This window comes from Oryctolagus cuniculus, chromosome 6 (genome assembly GCF_051225735.1).
Source record: "Oryctolagus cuniculus isolate XC-2025 breed Fujian yellow rabbit chromosome 6, ASM5122573v1, whole genome shotgun sequence".
In the NCBI taxonomy this organism is placed as follows: domain Eukaryota; kingdom Metazoa; phylum Chordata; class Mammalia; order Lagomorpha; family Leporidae; genus Oryctolagus; species Oryctolagus cuniculus.
Genome location: NC_142872.1, coordinates 60,863,455 through 60,882,252, shown reverse-complemented (window position 1 = coordinate 60,882,252; position 18,798 = coordinate 60,863,455). Strand labels below are relative to the sequence as shown.

The window sequence follows — 18,798 nt, the reverse complement described above, 5'->3', positions numbered from 1 at the left end:
TGCTTTCCCAGGCCATCAGCAGGGGAGCTGGATCAAAAGTGGAGCCACTGGGACTTGAACTGGTGCCCATATGGGAAGCCTATACTACTACGCCACAGTGCCAGCCCCCTGCCCCAAGTCTTTCCTAGAAGTCTTGTTCACATCTAACTCTGTGGCAGTGTGAGGAGCTGACGTCACCTTTTTCAAGTCTCTCCAAAGCATCTATCTTCGTTTCTCAATATGTCTCACTGGGCTAAACCATGCCGACGTCATGTTCCTGGATTACTGAGTCTGTCTCCTGGAGCTAATGAACCTAGTTCATGAACTAAGAATTCACTAGATCACACCATGCGGGTAGAAGCAAAACTCGTACAAACCGGTTTGGGAAAACAATGAGTGACTGGCACATATTCTGCTCTCCTGTCGCAGAAACTCAAGTGTGGGACAGGATGTAGAGACAGCTTGAGTCTGGCCTTTGCGGCCCTGGAGGGAGTGAACCAGCAGATCAAAGACCTGTCTCTGTCTCTCTCTCTCTCTCTCTGTAACTCTGACTTCAAATAATTTTTTTTAAAGTGCCAGGGTTGAGTAGCAGGTAGAAGCTGCCGCCTTGACTGGCATCCCATATGGGCACTGGTTCAAGTCTCTGCTGCTCCACTTCCTATCCAGCTTCCTGCTAATTCACCTGGGAAAGCAGCAGAAGACAGCCCAAGTGCTTGGGCCCTGCACCCATATGGGAGACCCAGATTAAGCTCCTGGCTCCTGACTTCAGCCTGGCCCAGCACCAGCTGTTGCAGCCATTTGGGGAGTGAACCAGCAGACAGAAGCGCGCTTTCTCTCCCTGCCTTTCAAATAAATAATCTTTTTAAAGAAGAGAATGGGGGCCGGCACTGCGGCTCAACAGGCTAATCCTCCGCCTAGCGGCGCCGGCACACCGGGTTCTAGTCCTGGTCGGGGCGTCGGATTCTGTCCCGGTTACCCCTCTTCCAGGCCAGCTCTCTGCTGTGGCCAGGGAGTGCAGTGGAGGATGGCCCAAGTGCTTGGGCCCTGCACCCCATGGGAGACCAGGATAGCACCTGGCTCCTGCCTTCGGATCAGCACGGTGCGCCGGCCACAGTGCGCCAGCTGTGGCTGGCCATTGGAGGGTGAACCAACGGCAAAAGGAAGACCTTTCTCTCTCTCTCTCTCTCACTGTCCACTCTGCCTGGTAAAAAAAAAAAAAAAAAAAAAAAAAAGAAGAAGAGAATGGGGACAGCTGGTAAAGAATTCCTCGCTGATTCCCTCCCAGTCATTTTTTTTTTTTTTTTAAGGAATTTATTTATCTATTTGAAGGGCGGAGTTACAGAAAGGCAGAGGCAAAGGCAGAGAGAGAGAGAGAGAGAGAGAGAGAGAGAGTGTCTTCCATTTGCTGGTTCACTCCCCAAGTGGCTGCAATGGCTGGAGCTGGGCCAAGCTGAAGCCAGGGGCCAGGAGCTCCTTTTGGGTCTCCCACGTGGGTGCAGGGGCCAAGGACTTGGGCCATCTTCTACTGCTTTCTCAGGCCACAGCAGAGAGCTGGATCAGAACTGGAGAAGCTGGGTCTGGAACCGGCACCCATCTGAGCTTTACCCGGTATGCCACCGTGCTGGCCTTCCCAGTCATCCATATATATATTTCCATTCCATTTCCACAATGGCACTTTGAAGTAGTTTTATTCTTTTCCCCATTCACATCCAAGGAAACTGAGGCACTGAGAGATTAAGGATGCAGGCTGAGGCTACACAGGCAGAAGGTGGCACTACAAGGAATACTGTAGAATATTCTAGAGGACAGGGCCGAATCCTCGGAGTCTTGAGCTTCTGACCATCCTCACAGACCTTTCCAACTTCTCCCCTCTGGAGGATCATCCCTTCCACTGACTCCAGCCCCAGGCTCCCCAGCCCCAGACAAGGCAGCAACAGCCACACAGCAGCACTTGTGAAAATCAGACTTTTTAATCATCTCATATCTGAACCCAGTAAGGGGGGGAAGCACTACACATTTTCCCCCCCTTGAGATTTTGTTTGCAAGAATAATAGGTCAGAGGTGCCTCTTCCATAGGAAACTGACATCCCTTATATCCTCAGGGTTTTATTTTTTTAAAAATGCATAAAAGTGGAATTTCAACCCATATGCATGCCACATATTTCCTGCCCCACCCCACCCTCTACAGTGAACCCACACCCCCAGAGGGACTCCTTTCTGTAACTGGGAAACAGAATGTGAAACAAAAACCCATTCAAGTGGCCAGAGATACCAGAAATAACCCAAGGCCATTTACACACACAACACCCAACACAGGGCAATCCAAAGGGGAAGCTTCTCTACTTGGAATTCAGGGCCCCACACTGCAAATGGCAGGGGCCTGAGCTATCCTTATAGATCATTTGAAAAATCCTTCCACTGGACACGCCCCTTCATTACAAAAGTATGCAAACCATCTTGATATAAATGGAAAACAGGTGGGCTGCTCTCTCCTTGGGACGCGTGAGCATGGCTAACATTCCCTGTATGGAATTCATGCCTGGCTCACTGCCCCCCTCAGAGGACAAAGGCTGAGGATGTGGGGGGAGCAGCAGGGCAGGGGCCAAACTCTGGAGTCAGAGGGGAGACACTGGAGCCACGCCAGGGGCTGGGAACATGGTCCCTGTGGGGCCAGCCAGTGGGGGAGCTCAAGGTCAAGTGAACCTCAGCTGGGCTGCAGAGCGGACCCCGCACTCTGCACCCCACACAGCCTGGAAGGCAGAGGTCAGAGGGAGAAGGATTAGTCCACTTTGCTCCCTGACGAAAGGGCCTGGGACCACGGGTGGCTGTTTCAGAGTTGCCGAGATGGATGCTTTGTGTCTGGACAAGTACCTGGTTCTCTAGTCCCATCTAGTCCTCTGCCACTGCAGATCCCAGCAGAGCTGTCAGGGGGAACCTGGCAGTGGGAACCAGCCCCTCCACCAAGAGCTGCTGTTGCCACACGGGTCAGGGGCCACAGAGGCACAGTGGTGGTGGTGTTGGGGGATGAGGGGAAGAGGAGAGGAAGGGCCGCCTGGGACCTGCCTCATGACTGGTGAGCAGACTGTGTCTCTATTGCTGCACCTGCTTTCAGGAGAGCACAGCGGTGGGATGAGCCTTGGGCCTGGGCAGGAAGGGGAAAGTGAGGGTTCCATTGACAGGGCCAAACCTCAAGGGCTTGCCTGGGAAGTACCGTCCTCCGAAGAAGGCGCCAAGTGGGAGTACGTCGGGGCGGTCTGCTCCCGGAGCTGAGAGCCCAGGGAGAAGCCAAGTGATGAGTGTGTCCAGATGCAAGATTGTCAAAGGCTGGCTGGCAGTGGGGGGACGGGGATTCTGGGCTGTCCGCCCCGAGGGAAGGGACTGCAGCGTCCTAGGATGGCTTCCCAGCATTCCTGGGGCCTCTCCCTCCAGCGCCTGACTCCGGTCTCGGGGGTCCCCGGGGAAAGGGGCAACGACTTCAGGCAGTGTCATTTGTCTAAAACTAAACCGGAGGGAAAGAGGTAGCTGCAAAACTCTGAGCCACCTCTTCCCCCGCCTCCCACCCTGACTTGGAGACACAGCCAGATCCTGGGCCAGAGAGGAGGCAGGAGGAGGAGACAGGGTTGGGGTGGGGGAAGAGGAGCTGGCGGCCTCCCTGGCCCCGGGTCCCCAGCCGGCCGGCAGGGGGCTCAGTGTATCTTGCCCAGCTGGATCTTTTTCCAGGCTTCCGAGGCTGTGAAGATGCAGGAGTCCAGGATGCCGGCCACAGTGAAGGTCCCGCCAATGATGGCACAGATCTGAAAGACAGCAGGGGCAGGGGGCCGGGGCCAGGGCTGATATCAGTGCGAAGGAAGTGCCAGGCCAGACCCCTCCCAGACCACCAGATGTTGGGTCTGCACCCACAGACGCTCTGTCCCTTTATGCCCAGTATGCTTGCCACCTGGTCATCAGCAGGGTCTGGGACACACAAGGGAATCACTCCTGCGACAACAGAGACAGTGATAACAAAGGCAATTATCGCTAACCCCAGGGCCTTTAATTTCCATATAAACTCTCAGGATGAGGAAGGGGACTTGACCCATTTCACAGGCGAGGAAAACAGGGCTTAGGTGACCTGCACAGTGACGAGCTGAGCTCAGGCATGTATCGGCCCCGGATCCTGTACTTAAATGTATCAGGGGCAGGCATCTAGCCTGCCAGGTAAGATGCACACATCCCACAGGTGGAGTATCTGGGTTCAATTCTTGGCTCTGGCTCCCGACTCCAGCTTCCCACCAATGCAGACCCTGGGAAGCAGCAGGTGATGGCTCGAGCAGTCCGGTTCCTGTCACCCACATGGGGAAACCTGAACTGGGTTCCCAGCTCCTGGCTTTGGCTTGGCCTGGTGCCGGCTCTCATGGGTATTTGGAAAGTGACTCTGTGGATGGGGACTCTCTTTCTTTTTCACAATATTTACAATCCCATTTCAGAGGGGCTTCTGAAAGACAGTGCCACCAGCCCAGGGCCATTCAGTGCTGGGACTTGAGCCTGGGTCAGACAGATCCAGGCCTAGTGCTGCCTGGGACCAAGATGGGGGAAGGGCTGAATGCGCAGCACTGGCCTGGGTGGACAAGAGCTAGAAATCAATCTCCCATTCTCAGAAGCCTAGCCCATCGGCGAGATGGATGGTAAGCAACTCATCACACCACTAAATGCAAAACAACAGCCAAGTGCGTGCCGCATGCAGGCAGGCCTTGCCGCCGCCAAAAAGCTTTCCTGATGGTACTTTTTTTTTTTTTTGACAGGCAGAGTGGACAGTGAGAGAGAGAGAGAAGAAAGGTCTTCCTTTTGCCGTTGGTTCACCCTCCAATGGCTGCCGCGGCTGGCGCGCTGCGGCTGGCACACTGCACTGATCCGATGGCAGGAGCCAGGTACTTATCCTGGTCTCCCATGGGGTGCAGGGCCCAAGTACTTGGGCCATCCTCCACTGCACTCCCTGGCCACAGCAGAGAGCTGGCCTGGAAGAGGGGCAACCGGGACAGAATCCGGAGCCCCGACCAGGACTAGAACCCGATGTGCCAGCGCCTCAAGGCGGAGGATTAGCCTAGTGAGCCGTGGCTCTGGCCGGTACTACCATTTTTATCTATTTGAATCATATTTAAAAATATTAGCAAGACACAGGCAGAGAGAGAGAGAGAGAGGATCACTCATCTTATTTCCCAAATGCCTGCAAAGGCTGGGATGAGCCAGGCCAAGGCCAGGAGGCCAGAACCCAATCCCACAGGCATTAAGTCAATACTGCTGCTTTGTAGGTTGTACATAAGCAGGAAGCTGGAATTGGGAGCAGAGCCAGGACTCGAACCTAGGCACTCTGATACGGAGTCTTGGATATGTCTCAACTGCTGGGCCACACGCCCACCCCAACACACTTCTTCATTGCAGGGGGCTGTCCTGGGCATGAAAGGGCATTTAGTAGCATCCCTGGCCACCACCCATGAGACACCCGCGGTACCGTCTCCCCCTTGTTGCAAGAGACAAAGTGTCTCCAAACACTGCCAAATGTCCCCTGAGGGTCAAAGTCACTGAGAATGACTGTAGTCTGGGGTGGGGTGGGGGGTTGATAATGTCTGCAGTATGTCTGTACTTTCTAACTTTGCACCATACCACACTACACTAACCACGACATGACAGACAATACTTACACGGCTCCTTCTCTGGGCCAGGCGCAAGTGCTTCAGGCCAGCTACACCCCCAGTATAGGCACCACTGTCTCACAGCAAAGAAAACTGAGACATACAGACCCTCAAACACTTGTCCAGTGCCACAGCAAGTGGCCAAAGTGAGGTTTAAAATTTCAGGGACTGTCGTCTTAACATGACATTCTGTGGCATTGCAGGTACAAAATGCCCACCCAATTGAATTACATTTTGTTCCTGGGTTACAATAGTTCAGTTTAGGGCCCGGTGCTGTGGCGTAGTAAGCTAAGCCTTCACCTGAGGTGCTGGCATCCCATATGGGTGCCGGCCTCATGTCCTGGTGGCTCCACTTCCAACCCAGCTCTCTGCTTGTGGCCTGGCACCCGCATGGGAGACCTGGAGGAAGCTCCAGGCTCCCGGCTTCGTATCGGCTCACCTCTGGCCATTACAGCTATTTGGGGGAATGAACCAGCAGATGGAAGACCTTTCTCTCTGTCTCTTAGTCGGTAACTCTGCCTCTCAAATAGACAAATAAAATCTTTAAAAAAGAACCCCAATGATTTGGCTCACAATTTTTTTGCTTTGCAATGGTGTAGAAGTGTGCCCATGTCTCATGTCCAGCACAATAATCAACAAATCATGTGAGATATTCAACGCTTTACTGTTTTTTTAAAACTTTTTATTTATTTGAAAGTCAGAGTTACACAGAGAAAGAAGGGGAGGCAGAGAGAGAGAGAGAGAGAGAGAGAGAGAGAGAGAGAGAGAAATCTTCCATCTGCTGGTTCACTCCCCAATTGGCAACAATGGCTGGAGCTGCACTGATTCAAAGCCAGGAGCCAGGAGCTTCCTCCGGATCTTCCCACGTGGGTGCAGGGACCCAGGGACTTGGGCCATCCTCCACTGCTTTCCCAGGCCACAGCAGAGAGCTGGATCAGAAGAGGAGCAGCCAGGCGTTGAACTGGCGCCCATATGGGATGCCAGCACTGCAGGCAGCGGGTTTACCTGCTATACCACAGTGCTGGCTCCAACACTTTACTATTAAGTAGAGTTTGAGTTAGGTGGTATTTGCCCAAGTGCAGGGTCATGTGCAAGTGTTCTGTTTAAGGTGGGCTAGGCTAAGCCATGATGACTCGATGCATTTTTGACTTAGGATGTTTTCAGCATAATGGACTTATCTGGGTGTGGCCCCATCGTAAGTCGAGGAGCACCTGTACCAACTTTGTATTGAAGTTGCTAAACTTAAACTTCACTGATGACTTATCAAACTCAACATCTGATGGCCTATAGATTACTTACTCAGGACTTCAAAGAATGAATTCAATGTCCACAGGAGTCAGGAAGCTCCCTCGCCTCCGCCCCCGCCCCCACAGGCCCTCCAAGACTGCTAGGAGCCACAGGGGAGCGGTGGGAAGAGAGCCAGCCGGTGACGTGCAACCCCTGGAGGACTCTGGGAGATGGCAGTGCCTTAATGGGTGCCAAGTGGTGGGAGGCCAGGAGAGCGAAGGCAAGAGGGATGGGTGAATGGACCTGGTGTTTATTTTTTAAATGGCATTTCCATGGGATGAGCTAAGCAGAGGCCTGCACGGCCCAGGACAGACAGAGCGGCTCTGTACGGGCGAGTTCTAAGTGGAGCAGCTGGCATTCCAGTAATAACAGCCCAAGAAACCGGAGCAGCCCCCCAGCGAGTGCATCGGATAGCAGGCGCTGGGGGGATTATGCTGAAGTGTTTTGCAGTGGGCGAGGCTCCCCCGCCAGCCTCAGCGCATGACGCAGTGGCACTTTTCAGGGACGATGACGGCAGGGGAGCGGTTTATTTCGGTAGAGTGGATCAGATGATGGGAGATTTTATACCGCAAAATGCTTTTAGAGCTTGGCTCATAGGATAGGAAAATATGACTTAAGTGCAATGGAGCAAAAAATAAAAAATAACCACACACACACACACACACACACAATCTGTATTCATCTACACACAGTTTGGAACCCAACTCTCTGTGACTCACAGACACCTGGCACCGGGTCTGAAGTCTTCTTTCACTGAAGCCTCGAGCAGGGGGAGACAAAACATGTGTTGGGTACACAAGAAAACACACGGCTTATGGGGAGACTGAGGCACCGGCAGCAGTCAGCCTTGGTCACAGAGCGAGTGGCTCTCGGCCCCAAGCTGAGCTCCTATGTGTGTGCACTGATGCCACTGAACTTGATTCAAAAATGTGTGCCCCCATTATTCCGTATCTGTTGAAGAGGCTGGCCACTGGTCAATGGAGGGGCTCTGTGTGTTGGAGGAAATCCTGGCACGTTCCATGGAGGTCCCTCCAAGCTGAGGGGATTCCGGGGGCCTGCCCACTGCTGCCATAGGCAGTCCCTTCTCAGCTGCAGGGGACACATTCCAAGGCCGCCAGTGGACGCCAGAAAGTGGGAATAGTATCCAACTCCATACGTGCTATGTATTTTTCTATGTACACATACCTATGATAAAGCTTATTTGATGCAGGATGGGAGCAGGTGTTCAGCCTGGCTGTTCAGATACCCACACCCCACATTGAGTGCCTGCATTTGACTCCTAGCTCCAGCTCCTGACTCCAGCTTCCTGCTAATGCAGACCATGGGGGACAATGGCGATGGCTCAAATAATTGGGTCCCTGCCACCCTCGTGGGAGACCTGGACTGAGGTCCCAGTTCCCGGCTTCAGCCATGGCTGCTATAGGTATTTGGGTGAACTAGTGGATGGGAATTCTCTCCCCGTCTCTCTCAAACAAAACAAAAACACTCTGGGAGATAAAGCAAAGAACTCCCACATGTTGTTCTGCGTGCAGGAAGGCGGGGAGAACCAGGCTTCTTTGGGGGTGCCAATGGCATGACAGGGAGGTGCACACCTTCTTGGACGTGGTGGGGCGGGGGTGCAGTGAGAGCTGGGGAGTCCTCAGGGGTTTTGCTGCTGCGGCAGGCTGAGGCCTGTCACTCACTCACGCTAGCTGTGGGGGAGCTCAGTGGGAAAGCCAGCCCTACCTTGCTGATTGCCATACTGCAGAAAACACCTGTGGGATGCCTAGCACTTAGCAGGTGCTCAGGAAATGACCTAATCTCATCTTCCAGTCGACCAGAGGGCTGCGACCTTGTTGCTAAGGCCTGGAATTTTCTTTTCCTTTTTAAAGATTCATTTCTTTGAAAGTCACTTCGAGAAAGAGGGGAAGAGAGAGGGAGGGAAAAAGGGAGGGGGAGAGAGAGAGAGAGAGAGAGAGAGAGAGAGAGAGAGAGAGAAGGAGAGAGAATCTTCTATCCACTGGTTCACTCCACAGTTGGTCAAAGCCAGGAGTTTCTTCTAGGTTTCCCATGTGTGGGGCAGGGGTCCAAATACTTGCACCATCTCTCACGGTTTTTCCCAGGCCATTAACAGGGAGCTGGATCAGAAGCGGAGCAGCTGGGTCTCAACTCAGCGCCCACATGGGATGCCAGCATTGCAGGCAGTGGCTTTACCTGCTGTGCCACAATGCTGGGTCCTAAGATCTGGAATTTTCTAAACCTCTCTGAGAACCACTTTGATTGGAAAAATGGGCAAAACACCACTTACTCTCCCAGGACAGGCAGGCCCTGGGAGAGTACCTCCACTCTCCGGCTGGCACTCGAGGCAGGGGACAAGTCAACTCACAGATGAGCAGGACAGCAAGGGCATCCCAGGCACTGCAGGTAGGTTCTGTGCAGCTGCCCTGTGAAGCCCTTACAGCAACCCATAACACAGACCGGGAAGCTGAGGCCCGGACTGAGCGCTTCCTCGGGGCAGTGCCGAGCAGCATCAGTGATGACGGGCATCCTGCTGGGGCAAAGCCCTTCAGGCCAGAGCGGCTCTGGGTCTTTGCCCAGGTGGCAGGGGTGCGGGTAGAAGGCACCGTGTCTCCCCAGTGCCCTGTGCCTGAGTGCCGAAGGGAAGGGGGCAGGGAGTGAGTGACAGAAGACGAGGGGGTGGGTCTGACAGGGAGTGAATGACGCACACTCCCGGGGGTGTCGACCAGGAGCTGGGGGAGGCAGTGCCGGGAGGCCCAGGGGTGCAGGGGGCCTTGTGCTGTCACAGAGAGGGCTTGGCTTTGAGAGTGGCAGAACTTGGCTTGGACTCACCCCACTCACATGCCCTTGTGGCCCCCCACTTCCTGTGCCTTGGGTTCCTTCATTTTAAAAACAAGACTGCTCCTCGCCCCTCAGGACTATTGTGACGCAGAGTGAGAGCACCCGTGGCCTGACCCCCGGCCCTCACTGCTGCCCATCAATCTCCCCATCAGCCCCCACGGCAGGGGACAAGCTCAGCCAGGCAGGGCCACCCCAGCCAGTGCGAGCAGCCCTGCCCTGCTCAGTGACAGCAAGGACAACGTGACCTCCAGGCTACAGTGAGCCTGAGTACAGCACCTCCATGGGCGCCCAGCAGAAGTCACCATTGTCGCCTCTGCTCCCAGCCAGCGCTGTCCTCCCTGTGGTCTTGGCTGCTTCCCAGCCGTCCACTGTGACGACAAGCAAGTCAGTTTACCTAACGCAAAAGCGGTGTGCCTTACATTTCAATTACAGCTCTCGGCTCCTTGTGATACGGCAAGGATGTGTTCTGACCACACCGGCCGGGGCACCCAGCGCCTGTTTTTCCACGGGCACGGACGGCTGCCTACCCGGTTCCTTGCCTGTGGGCCCGGAGCACAGAGTAAACACTCCTGGGGTGGAAGCCCAGCTCCCCAACCCGGGCCCGGGAAAGCCAGGGTCACCTCTCTGAGCCTCAGTTTCTCCAATCTGGAAAATGGGGCCTGCTGTGAGGCCCAAGACGGCTGCTGTCCAGCTGCCTGCGGGACCCTGGGTGTCCGGGAACTGCTCATTCACTTTCCTGATCCACTCAGCTCAGCTTTCAAAGCTGGTGGAAAAGGCGCAGTCTGAGGAAATAAATAATGAATGGAGGCCCATCACATGGCAGGGGCGGCAGACTGGCTGGAGCCGCGGATGAGAGCAGCCCCGCAGTGCGGGCAGAGGCGGGGGCGGCTGCGGAAGGGGAGCTGATGACTGGGCTCTGGGAGGCTGAGGAGTGGAGGGGGAGGGTGTGGTGATCTCCACCCAGCGCTCTCACCATCACCTCCTCCCACAGGCCTGGGGCGAGTGGAGCCCCCCTTCCCCGCCACTTACATAATGCCCAGAGCTGCAAAATACCCCCCAACCCCCTCCCCTTTGGTTGAGTACCTACTATGTGCCGGGCCTGCCTCAGTTCTTACTTCTGCCCTCTCATTCAATCCTTGCATTTGCTGGCTAACCACCATTGCTCAGATGATGGGACAGAGCTCAGAGAGGGAGAGGCTGGTCCAAGGTCACACAGCCCCAAGCAAGGACTGCTGGAATTCAGGTCTGGGGGTCTGCCAGAGGCCTTTCCCTGCTAGATACCTTGCTTCCCTCCTGGCCTGAAGACCCTCGCACCGGCTCTCTCCCTGTACCGAGGACTTCTGCATCTACGTGCTCTCTCCATCCAAAATCAAATACGCTGGGGTGGGCATTGGCGCGGCAGTTACCATACTGCCTGAAGTGCTCGCATCCCACACCAGGGTCCCTGGGTTCAAGTCCTGGCTCCTCTTTCTAGTCCAGCTTCCTGCTAATGTGCACCTAGGGAGGCAGGAGGTGATAGTCTTCACCCGTGTAGGAGACCTGGATTGAGTTCTGGGCTCCTGAGTTTGGACCAGAACGGCCCCAGCTGTTGGGGGCATTTGGGAAGCAAACCAGCAGATGGGAAAGCTCTGTCTCTCTACTTTTCACATAAATAAAATAAAAATTAAAACCATTTTAATTTTAAAATATCAGATATCCTGAAATTAGGGACCCCCCACCCCACCCATAGAGTTTATGAAGTAAGAAGCTGTGTGGCCAATAAAAAAAAGCCAGCTCTGTCTGACGTTCCTTGTACACCCTAGAACCTGCCTTGGAGAAGCAGGTTGTGGCGCAGTGGGTTAAGCCACCGCCTACGATGCTGGCATCCCCATATAGGCACTGGTTCCTGTCCCGGCTGCTCCATTTCCAATCCAGCTCCTTGCTAATGCGCCTGGGAAAGCCGTGGAGGATGGCCCAAGTGTTTGGATCCTGCCACCCACGTGGGAGATCTGGATGGAGCTCCTGGCTTTGGCCTGGCCAAGCCCCAGCCCTTGCAAATGGAAGATTTCTCTGTCTCCTCCCCTCTCTCTCTAACTCTGCCTTTCAAATAGAAAAAGAAAGGCAAGCAGCAGGGGCGTGAGCTCCGGGTGCAGACCCAGCTGGATCCACTTGCCTCTGGTACACAACCTTTGGAAGATCTATTTTAGCTCCTACGCCCCACAAGGATCAGAACAGGAGTTTTTCAGGCATTTCCACACCTGAATCGTGGAGCTCCTGACCTGGGCTCTGTTCCCGTCCTTGGAGGATGGACAGTGTCTTGGGGACCAAGGTGTCCCCCTCCCCCTCTGGATGCTCACCGCTTAGCCTCTACTTATCATCCACCAGCACTGCAGCAGGGATGGCTAAGGCCCACTCTCCCAGTCCAGACAGGAGAGGCCCACCGAGGAAGGCCTGGGTAGGGTAGGTGGGGGCAGAGGAGAGAGTCCAGGCTGCCTACAGTGCGCTGTGCAAGGCGCAGTTCCCAACTCGCTCCACAGTCGTGGGTAAAACCTCAGTCGAATTTGTCTCCTGTCCATCCTTCTAGATACCCCAGGCTCCCCCACCTGTGGGCACCTGCTGCTTTTTGTTTCTGGCAAAACGCTTGTGGAAGGCCAAAGAGATGAACACTCGGTGCTGCGATCTGGGCAGGAAACCGGCAAACATCCGCCAGGCAGCCTGACGCACGGCTCGCTTCTTTTCAGTTTGCAGCCAGCAGCCACGATTTCACACGGCTGCTCCCAGCATCACTTTGTGCCTGCTAGAGAATCTCTTCCTGATTCCCAGGGAGGAAGTCACTGGACCAAATGACCCCTGGGGTCCTGCCAGGGGCTCTGTGACCTCAAGGGGCTCTGCTACTACTGCCTTTTTCTGGGGTGCATGGAGAAGCCAGGGGCTCCCAAGCCAGGGTGAGGGGCTGGCGATGTTGCAGAGACAGGCACTGGCGTCCAAGCCCCGGCCTGCCACTTACTTCTGTGTGTTGTTGGATCATTTTCTCCAGTCGCTAAGCCTCAGTTAAACTCATAGACAAAACAGGCACAAGCTCTCCTAGCTTGCAGGGCCTCGGGGAGGCTCACGGAGGGCCCGTGTTAAGACGACCTGGCACAGAGAGGTGCTTAGGAAGGAAAGCCCTATCAACACATCTTAAAGCAGCTGCCATGGGTACAGCTGAGTGCCTCCATCCAGGTCAGGCCCTGTATGGCTGTTGGGGACACAGAAGTCTAATCGGCCTGGGGAACTGCAGTGATGTGCCATCATTAGGCTTGGGGATGACTTCACCCACCAGGAAAGCTTCGGGAGGGGGAGGCTGGTGGGCGGGGCTTACAGCAGCAACCCAGGCTGAGCCTCAGCCAAGGGTCCAGGGCACCACTTGAGCTCAATGAGCTGCACGATGCTCCAGGCATGGTTCTGAGTGGCACTTAGCAGGGACATGTCCTTGCCACCCAGTACTTTTTGGTGGGCAAAATAAAATAAAATAAAATAAAAATAAAAACCTGTCGTTCCGCCCTCAATTTGGGACTCTGGGTCTTCTGGCTCTTTCCACCTACCCCCTCCCCCACAAATAAAACAGACCACACAACACACAAGGCAAGAGATCTGACACCTGGGAAGCCGGCCCATCTGTCAGCACAGCCCACTTATCTCCAACAGGGAGCCTCAGCAAGCGGCAGGGGACAGATGTGCGTGCGTGGGAGGGCGGGAAGGCGGGATGCAGAAGGCAGTCACTTGCACACTGGCCAACAGTTTGCTTGGCCCCTTTGGGGGGTGGGGAGGGAATTTGCTGGGAGAGCACGAAGCGTGGGTGAGCCAGGTGCCCTGCAACCCAGAGAGAAGAGCTCGGGGCAGCCTGACTTCCAGGAGGAGAACCTGCTCAGGCAGGGGACAATCAAGGCCATCCCAGACACTGACACCCTGGAGGGCCAACCCCCAGCAAGTGGGGGCTTCATCCCGGGAACGCCTCGCCCCACCTCCCCCTCATTCCTGCCCACCCGCAGCTGCCTCCCACACACCCACTTGCTGGCCTAAGCCCCCTCTTCAGGAGCAGCCTCTCTCAGGGGCTATTTGCAGAGGCCCTTGTTTGGGGCCTGAGGGCTTTGCACACAAGTGTGTGAGGGAAACAGAAGCCACAGCAGGTGCCCGCGCTCCCACCCCAGCCCCACCCCAGCCACCAAGGCTCTCCGTCCATGCTGCGTGTGGATGACTGTGTCTGAGCGTGAGCGTCATCCCCACATCTGCAGCCTCGGGACAAGGCAGGGCCTTTGAAAACCCTATGGTGACGCCATCTGCCAGGGACAGCCAGCTGCCTCACTCAGGGCTGACTCCGCTGTTGCTGTGGCCACCAAGATGGAGGCACTGAGACACTGCTGCCTGCAGCAGCCTGGTGTCATTGGCCCTCACTCAAAGGCAGAGACGGGGGACAGGCCAGTGGCCAAGGGGAGGAGAAGGAAAAGGCCTCAATGGGGCATGGGTGACAAAAAAAGGGTCTGCCCAACTGGCTTCCTGGGACCTCCAGCTCTCAGTAGTCAGTGGGGGTCCCTGAACTGTTGAAGGAGGCCCTGGGGCTTTCACAAGCCTCGATCTGTGGGGCCTCTCTGTGCACACGCTCTCCTCACTCTGCAAGGCCCATCTCCCAGGTCCCTTCTAGAGCTTTCCTGATAGAGCAGGTGTGCTCTCCTCTCTGCACTGCTGCACCAGGTCCACGCCAGCATGTGGGTTCATGCTGGATGGGACTGCAGCTTTCTGCGTGCTCAACCATTTGCCCCGGGGACCTTGGAGCTGCTAGAGGACAGGGCTTGTGGCCGACGCAGTGATCCCCATGCCCAGCCAACTGGAAGGGGACACAGAAGAGGCTTCCAACCCTTCAGTGAGTGTGGCAGAGGGGCTTTCTCCGCTGCTGTTGGTGCTACAGACCCCAGGGCCTCTGTGGAGCAGGCTACATCTGCACGGAGGCACCAGGGCGCCTACTTGTGGCTTCTTGTGGGTGTGCAGCAGAAAACCCAAGTAAGAATCAGCACCCAGGGACCAGTATTGTGGCATAGCGGGTAAAGCTGTCTCCTGGAGCGCCGGCATCCCACATGGGTGCTGGTTCGAGTCCCGGCTGCTCCACTTCAGATCCAACTTCCTGTTAACGAGCCTAGGAAAAGCAGTGGAAGATGGCCCAAGTGTTTGGGTCCCTGCCACCCATGTGGGAGACCTGGCTAAAGCTCACCTCTGGCCACTGTGGCCACTTGGGAGTGTCAAGATCTCTCCATCTTTCCCTCTCTCTCTGTAACTCTTTCAAACAAATAAATAAATAAATCTTAAAAGAAAGATTCAGCATCAACCCACCTGTGGGTGTACCATCCTGTGGGGTCTCAGAGAACAACATAAATCCCCTGGCTTTGGGAGCCAAAGGGGTTCCACATCTCCCCCCAGAGTGGCCAGACCAAATGTGCCTGCACACCAGCCTCACATCTTCCTGGTCTCTGCAGCGGCAGGTTTGGTTTCTGTCAGTTTGATGGGACTGAGCTGCAGTTCACTCCTCTGACTGCCCGTGAACTTGGGTTCCCTGTCATAGCTAATGGTGTCTTCTGTGACAGACAAGTCCTCAGTCTCTGCCCATTTTTCTTTCTGATGGCTTAGTTGCTTGTTTGTTTCATATAAGTTCTCTCATTATTTAATGTTTTTTAAAAAAAGATTTATTAAGGCAGAGAGACAGGGACAGATGGATAAAGATCTCTTATCTGTTGATTCACTCCCCAAATGCCTATTACAGCCAGGGCTGGCCCAGGATGGGGCTGGTAGCCTAGAACTCAATCTGGTCTCCCATGTGGGAATTGGGAGCAAAGCTGGGACTTGAACTTCGGCGGTCTCACATGGGATGCCAGCATCCCAAGTGGCGGTTTAACCACTGCACCAAATGCCGGCCCTGAGGTCCTTCGCATGTAAATTCTGAACGTTACTCCTTTCACATATGTTTGATTGACAAATGTCATTGCCCAACTGCGTGTGGTATTTCCACTTTATGTGACAGGCATCATCTGCTGAATGCAAGTTTCCGACTTCTATGTAGTCAAAGAGAACAGCAGAAAGCTGCTGGAGGACTCAGATAAGCCCCACACTTAGGGCGTACTCTGCACCCAGCGGGCTCTTTATATGTGTGAACAGCGCCTCCCTTCTTGGTCACTGGGTGCCTCCAAGCCTGGGAGGCTGCAGAAGGAGGGCCGGTCACGCCTGTGTCGCAGATCAGAAGGTGAAGGCCTGGTCCTGAGCAAGCGACTGCTTTGCCTCCTCGCACCTCCTCCTGCCTCTTCTACCAACAGGCCCCTGGTTTTCTCTTGAGGATCCCATCCCTCACAGTCTTTGTCCCTGAGGGCTGGATGGGGCTGGCTCGAGAGGGGGTGTGAAACCCAGGCCTGGCCAAGCAGAGCACTCCAGGTCCCCAAGCCACAAGCACGGGCCGGTGAGAGCACCGTCCTTTCTGGGGTGTGGGGTGGAATTCCTGAGAAAGCTGCAGTTTGTATTGATAAGTTCTATTTGGGGAGGAAGCCAGGGCAGAGGAAAGCAGGTGAAAAAGAAACGCAGAGAGCCCCATTCCTGATGCTGGTGGCTGGATGCAGCCGTGCCTGAGACTTCCTTACCCAGAACGCCAGCACGAAGGATGGTTCCTTCTCTTCTGTGACAGAGGCCTGACTAGCACAGACCGAGGTACAGCAGGGAATGAAAGAGCACTGATTACGAGCCATTATTAAAAGCAGGCAAAGACAGAGATGCCTGGGAATTCTATGGCAGCTGACTCTGGCTTACTCGGGGTTCCCTGGGTCTGGGGTATGAAGCAATGCACTGTGACCTCCTAGGGAGTTCTGAATGCAAGACCAGGAAACAGTACCTGCGACAGAAATAATCTGATCTGCTGATCTGCATAAAAGTGACATCAGCCTGAAGCTGCCCTAGAGAAAGCTGGATGAGAAAGAAGAAGAAGAAAAAACCACCCCAAAATAAGATCAGATAAAGATAAAGAAAAGAAAGAAAGCAGGCAAAAAAGAAAGAAAAAACCTGACCACATAAGCAGCTACAACTGGAAACCTGGCACAGTTAAAAACACAAAAAGTTACATCTTCACTGTGAAATTTCCACAGAACAGGATAAAGGTGGCTAAGAATAATTCCCATAAAAATAAAGAGAGGGAGGACATCACGAAGAGGAGCTGTACGACCTGCTGCAGGACCGGATGGCTCTCGTGCCATTTCCCCCGGAAGGTGTCTCTGGATGAACCGACCTTGACACAGGCGTGTTCCTGATTACACTGCTCAGCTTCCTCGGGGCTGGAGCCACCACCACCACCCCCCCCCCCCCCCCCCCCCTGCAGGCCCTGCCCGGTCTCAGGGAGAGCAGGTGCCCCGGGTCACTCACCGTGGTGATGAACCTATACAGTGGCTGCCGTCTCTCGGTGTACTTGACCGTGATGGGGCTCAGGTCGTAGCGGAACCAGATGGCAGGGATGATGCGCCCTGTGTGGCTGTAGGCCACGTACTCCTAGGGTGGGGACAGGCAGGGGATTTGAGCGTCAGAGGCACAAACCATGAGTCCTGGGGATTGGGAGCGGGAAACCGTTCTGGAGAAAGGCCGTTCTCCCTCCTCCCCCACAGAGGCAGACTCCACCGGCCCCTCTCACACCCCTACCCCACAGCCCTAACCCTGCCATCCACATTCAGGTGGGCAACACTGCTGGGGGTGTTTTGGACCCCTTCGGTTATTTGGAAATTGGCCTTGCAACCTGTAAGTGGCTCCAGATCAAAAGAGAAATTGGAACACAGGGATGTAAGAGGCAATGTGTGGTCTCCGGCTCAGCCTGAGTTAAGGCCTGTTCCCTCCCTTTCATCCTGTGCCACACAAAACCCATTCATCTACTCGACAACAGCTGGTGAGCACCTCCGCCATGCTGGTCCCGTCCCGGCTGCTGGGGGCCCCGAGTGAGAGGCTCAGAGCAGGAGGCAGACACCCGTGTGGGACAGGGGGCCATGCAGGGACGAGCACGAGCGGCCAGGTGTCCCCAGGGCCGTTGGAAGATGCCCCGAGGCACACAGCGGGCCAGCAGGAGTTCCGTGGGTGCACGTGCGTGAGGGTGAAGCCCATGGGGGAGTGCACCAGCTTCCAGAGGAAGAACAACAGTCAGGAGTGCAAGGCCAAAGCCAAGGTGCCGGAGAAAGCACACAGCAAGGACCAGGAGGCTGATCCGGGGCCATGACCACGGCACCCCATCTGAACCCTTGGGTCCTGGGAGGGACCGTCTGTGGACTCTCTCTCCTGTTTGGCCATTTCAGAGTGCTGGAAACCTCTGGGCCGTGCCCTCTTGTCCACAACAACAGGAGAGCCAATTGAACCGCCAGCCCCCCCCCCCCCCCCCAGCCCAGGCAGTTCTGGCTGCTTCTGTGGATGGCGCCGAGGGCGGCTGCTGCTTGCTCCCAAGGGCACGCTGCGGCCGGGGCCTGGGAGAACACTGAACAAGCGGTTTTGCTGGCTGGGGCCCTGCCAGAGCCTACGGGGAAGGAGCCTTGAGCGAAGGCAGCTCACTCTCTGGGGAGAGCAACTCCCTGGGTCGCACCCCACAGTCACAGGATGCAGACAAGGAGTGGGAACATGGGAACGAGCAGCAGCAGGTTATCCTTTACCCAGAGCCACCCTGGCGAGCCCGGTGTTTCTGAAACAGTGCCTCGGTGGATGGCACCTTATACCGTGGGTAGCAGGCTCAGTAAACTGAGGCACACGGCGTTACGTGATGCGTCTCAGGTCACACAGTCAGCGAGGGACAGAGCTGAACTGTGGGCTGGCAGTGTGGCTTGGAGTCCCGGCTCTTTCTGCTTGCACTGCCCCTGTGTCCTCTTGGCTTGGGCTGTCAGTGCTGGCAGGTGACCACGAGATGCCCTCGGGTCTCCCCTCGGAAGGCTACACCGGAACACCAGTCCAGGGAGGGTTACAGCAGAGGCACCCATGTCACCCCGGGGTGGGCAGACCCAACAGCCCCTGGTTC

The 18,798-nt window shown here is 55.4% G+C and overlaps 1 protein-coding gene across 5 annotated transcripts in view; it reads right to left on the bottom strand.

Annotated features, from left to right (window-relative positions):
- Nucleotides 1-1,930: 1,930 nt before the first annotated feature.
- The window catches only part of ERGIC1 (endoplasmic reticulum-golgi intermediate compartment 1), a 109,057-nt gene continuing 92,189 nt past the window's right edge, over nt 1,931-18,798 (bottom strand). For all 5 annotated transcript variants that reach the window (XM_051843621.3, XM_008255393.5, XM_089336213.1 and 2 more), the window contains 2 exons: nt 17,181-17,303; nt 1,931-3,773 (listed from right to left, as the gene is read on the bottom strand). In XM_051843621.3, the coding sequence (XP_051699581.1) occupies nt 3,666-3,773; nt 17,181-17,303 (231 nt within the window). In that variant the 3' untranslated portion in view covers nt 1,931-3,665. The remainder of the gene's footprint in view (nt 3,774-17,180; nt 17,304-18,798) is intronic.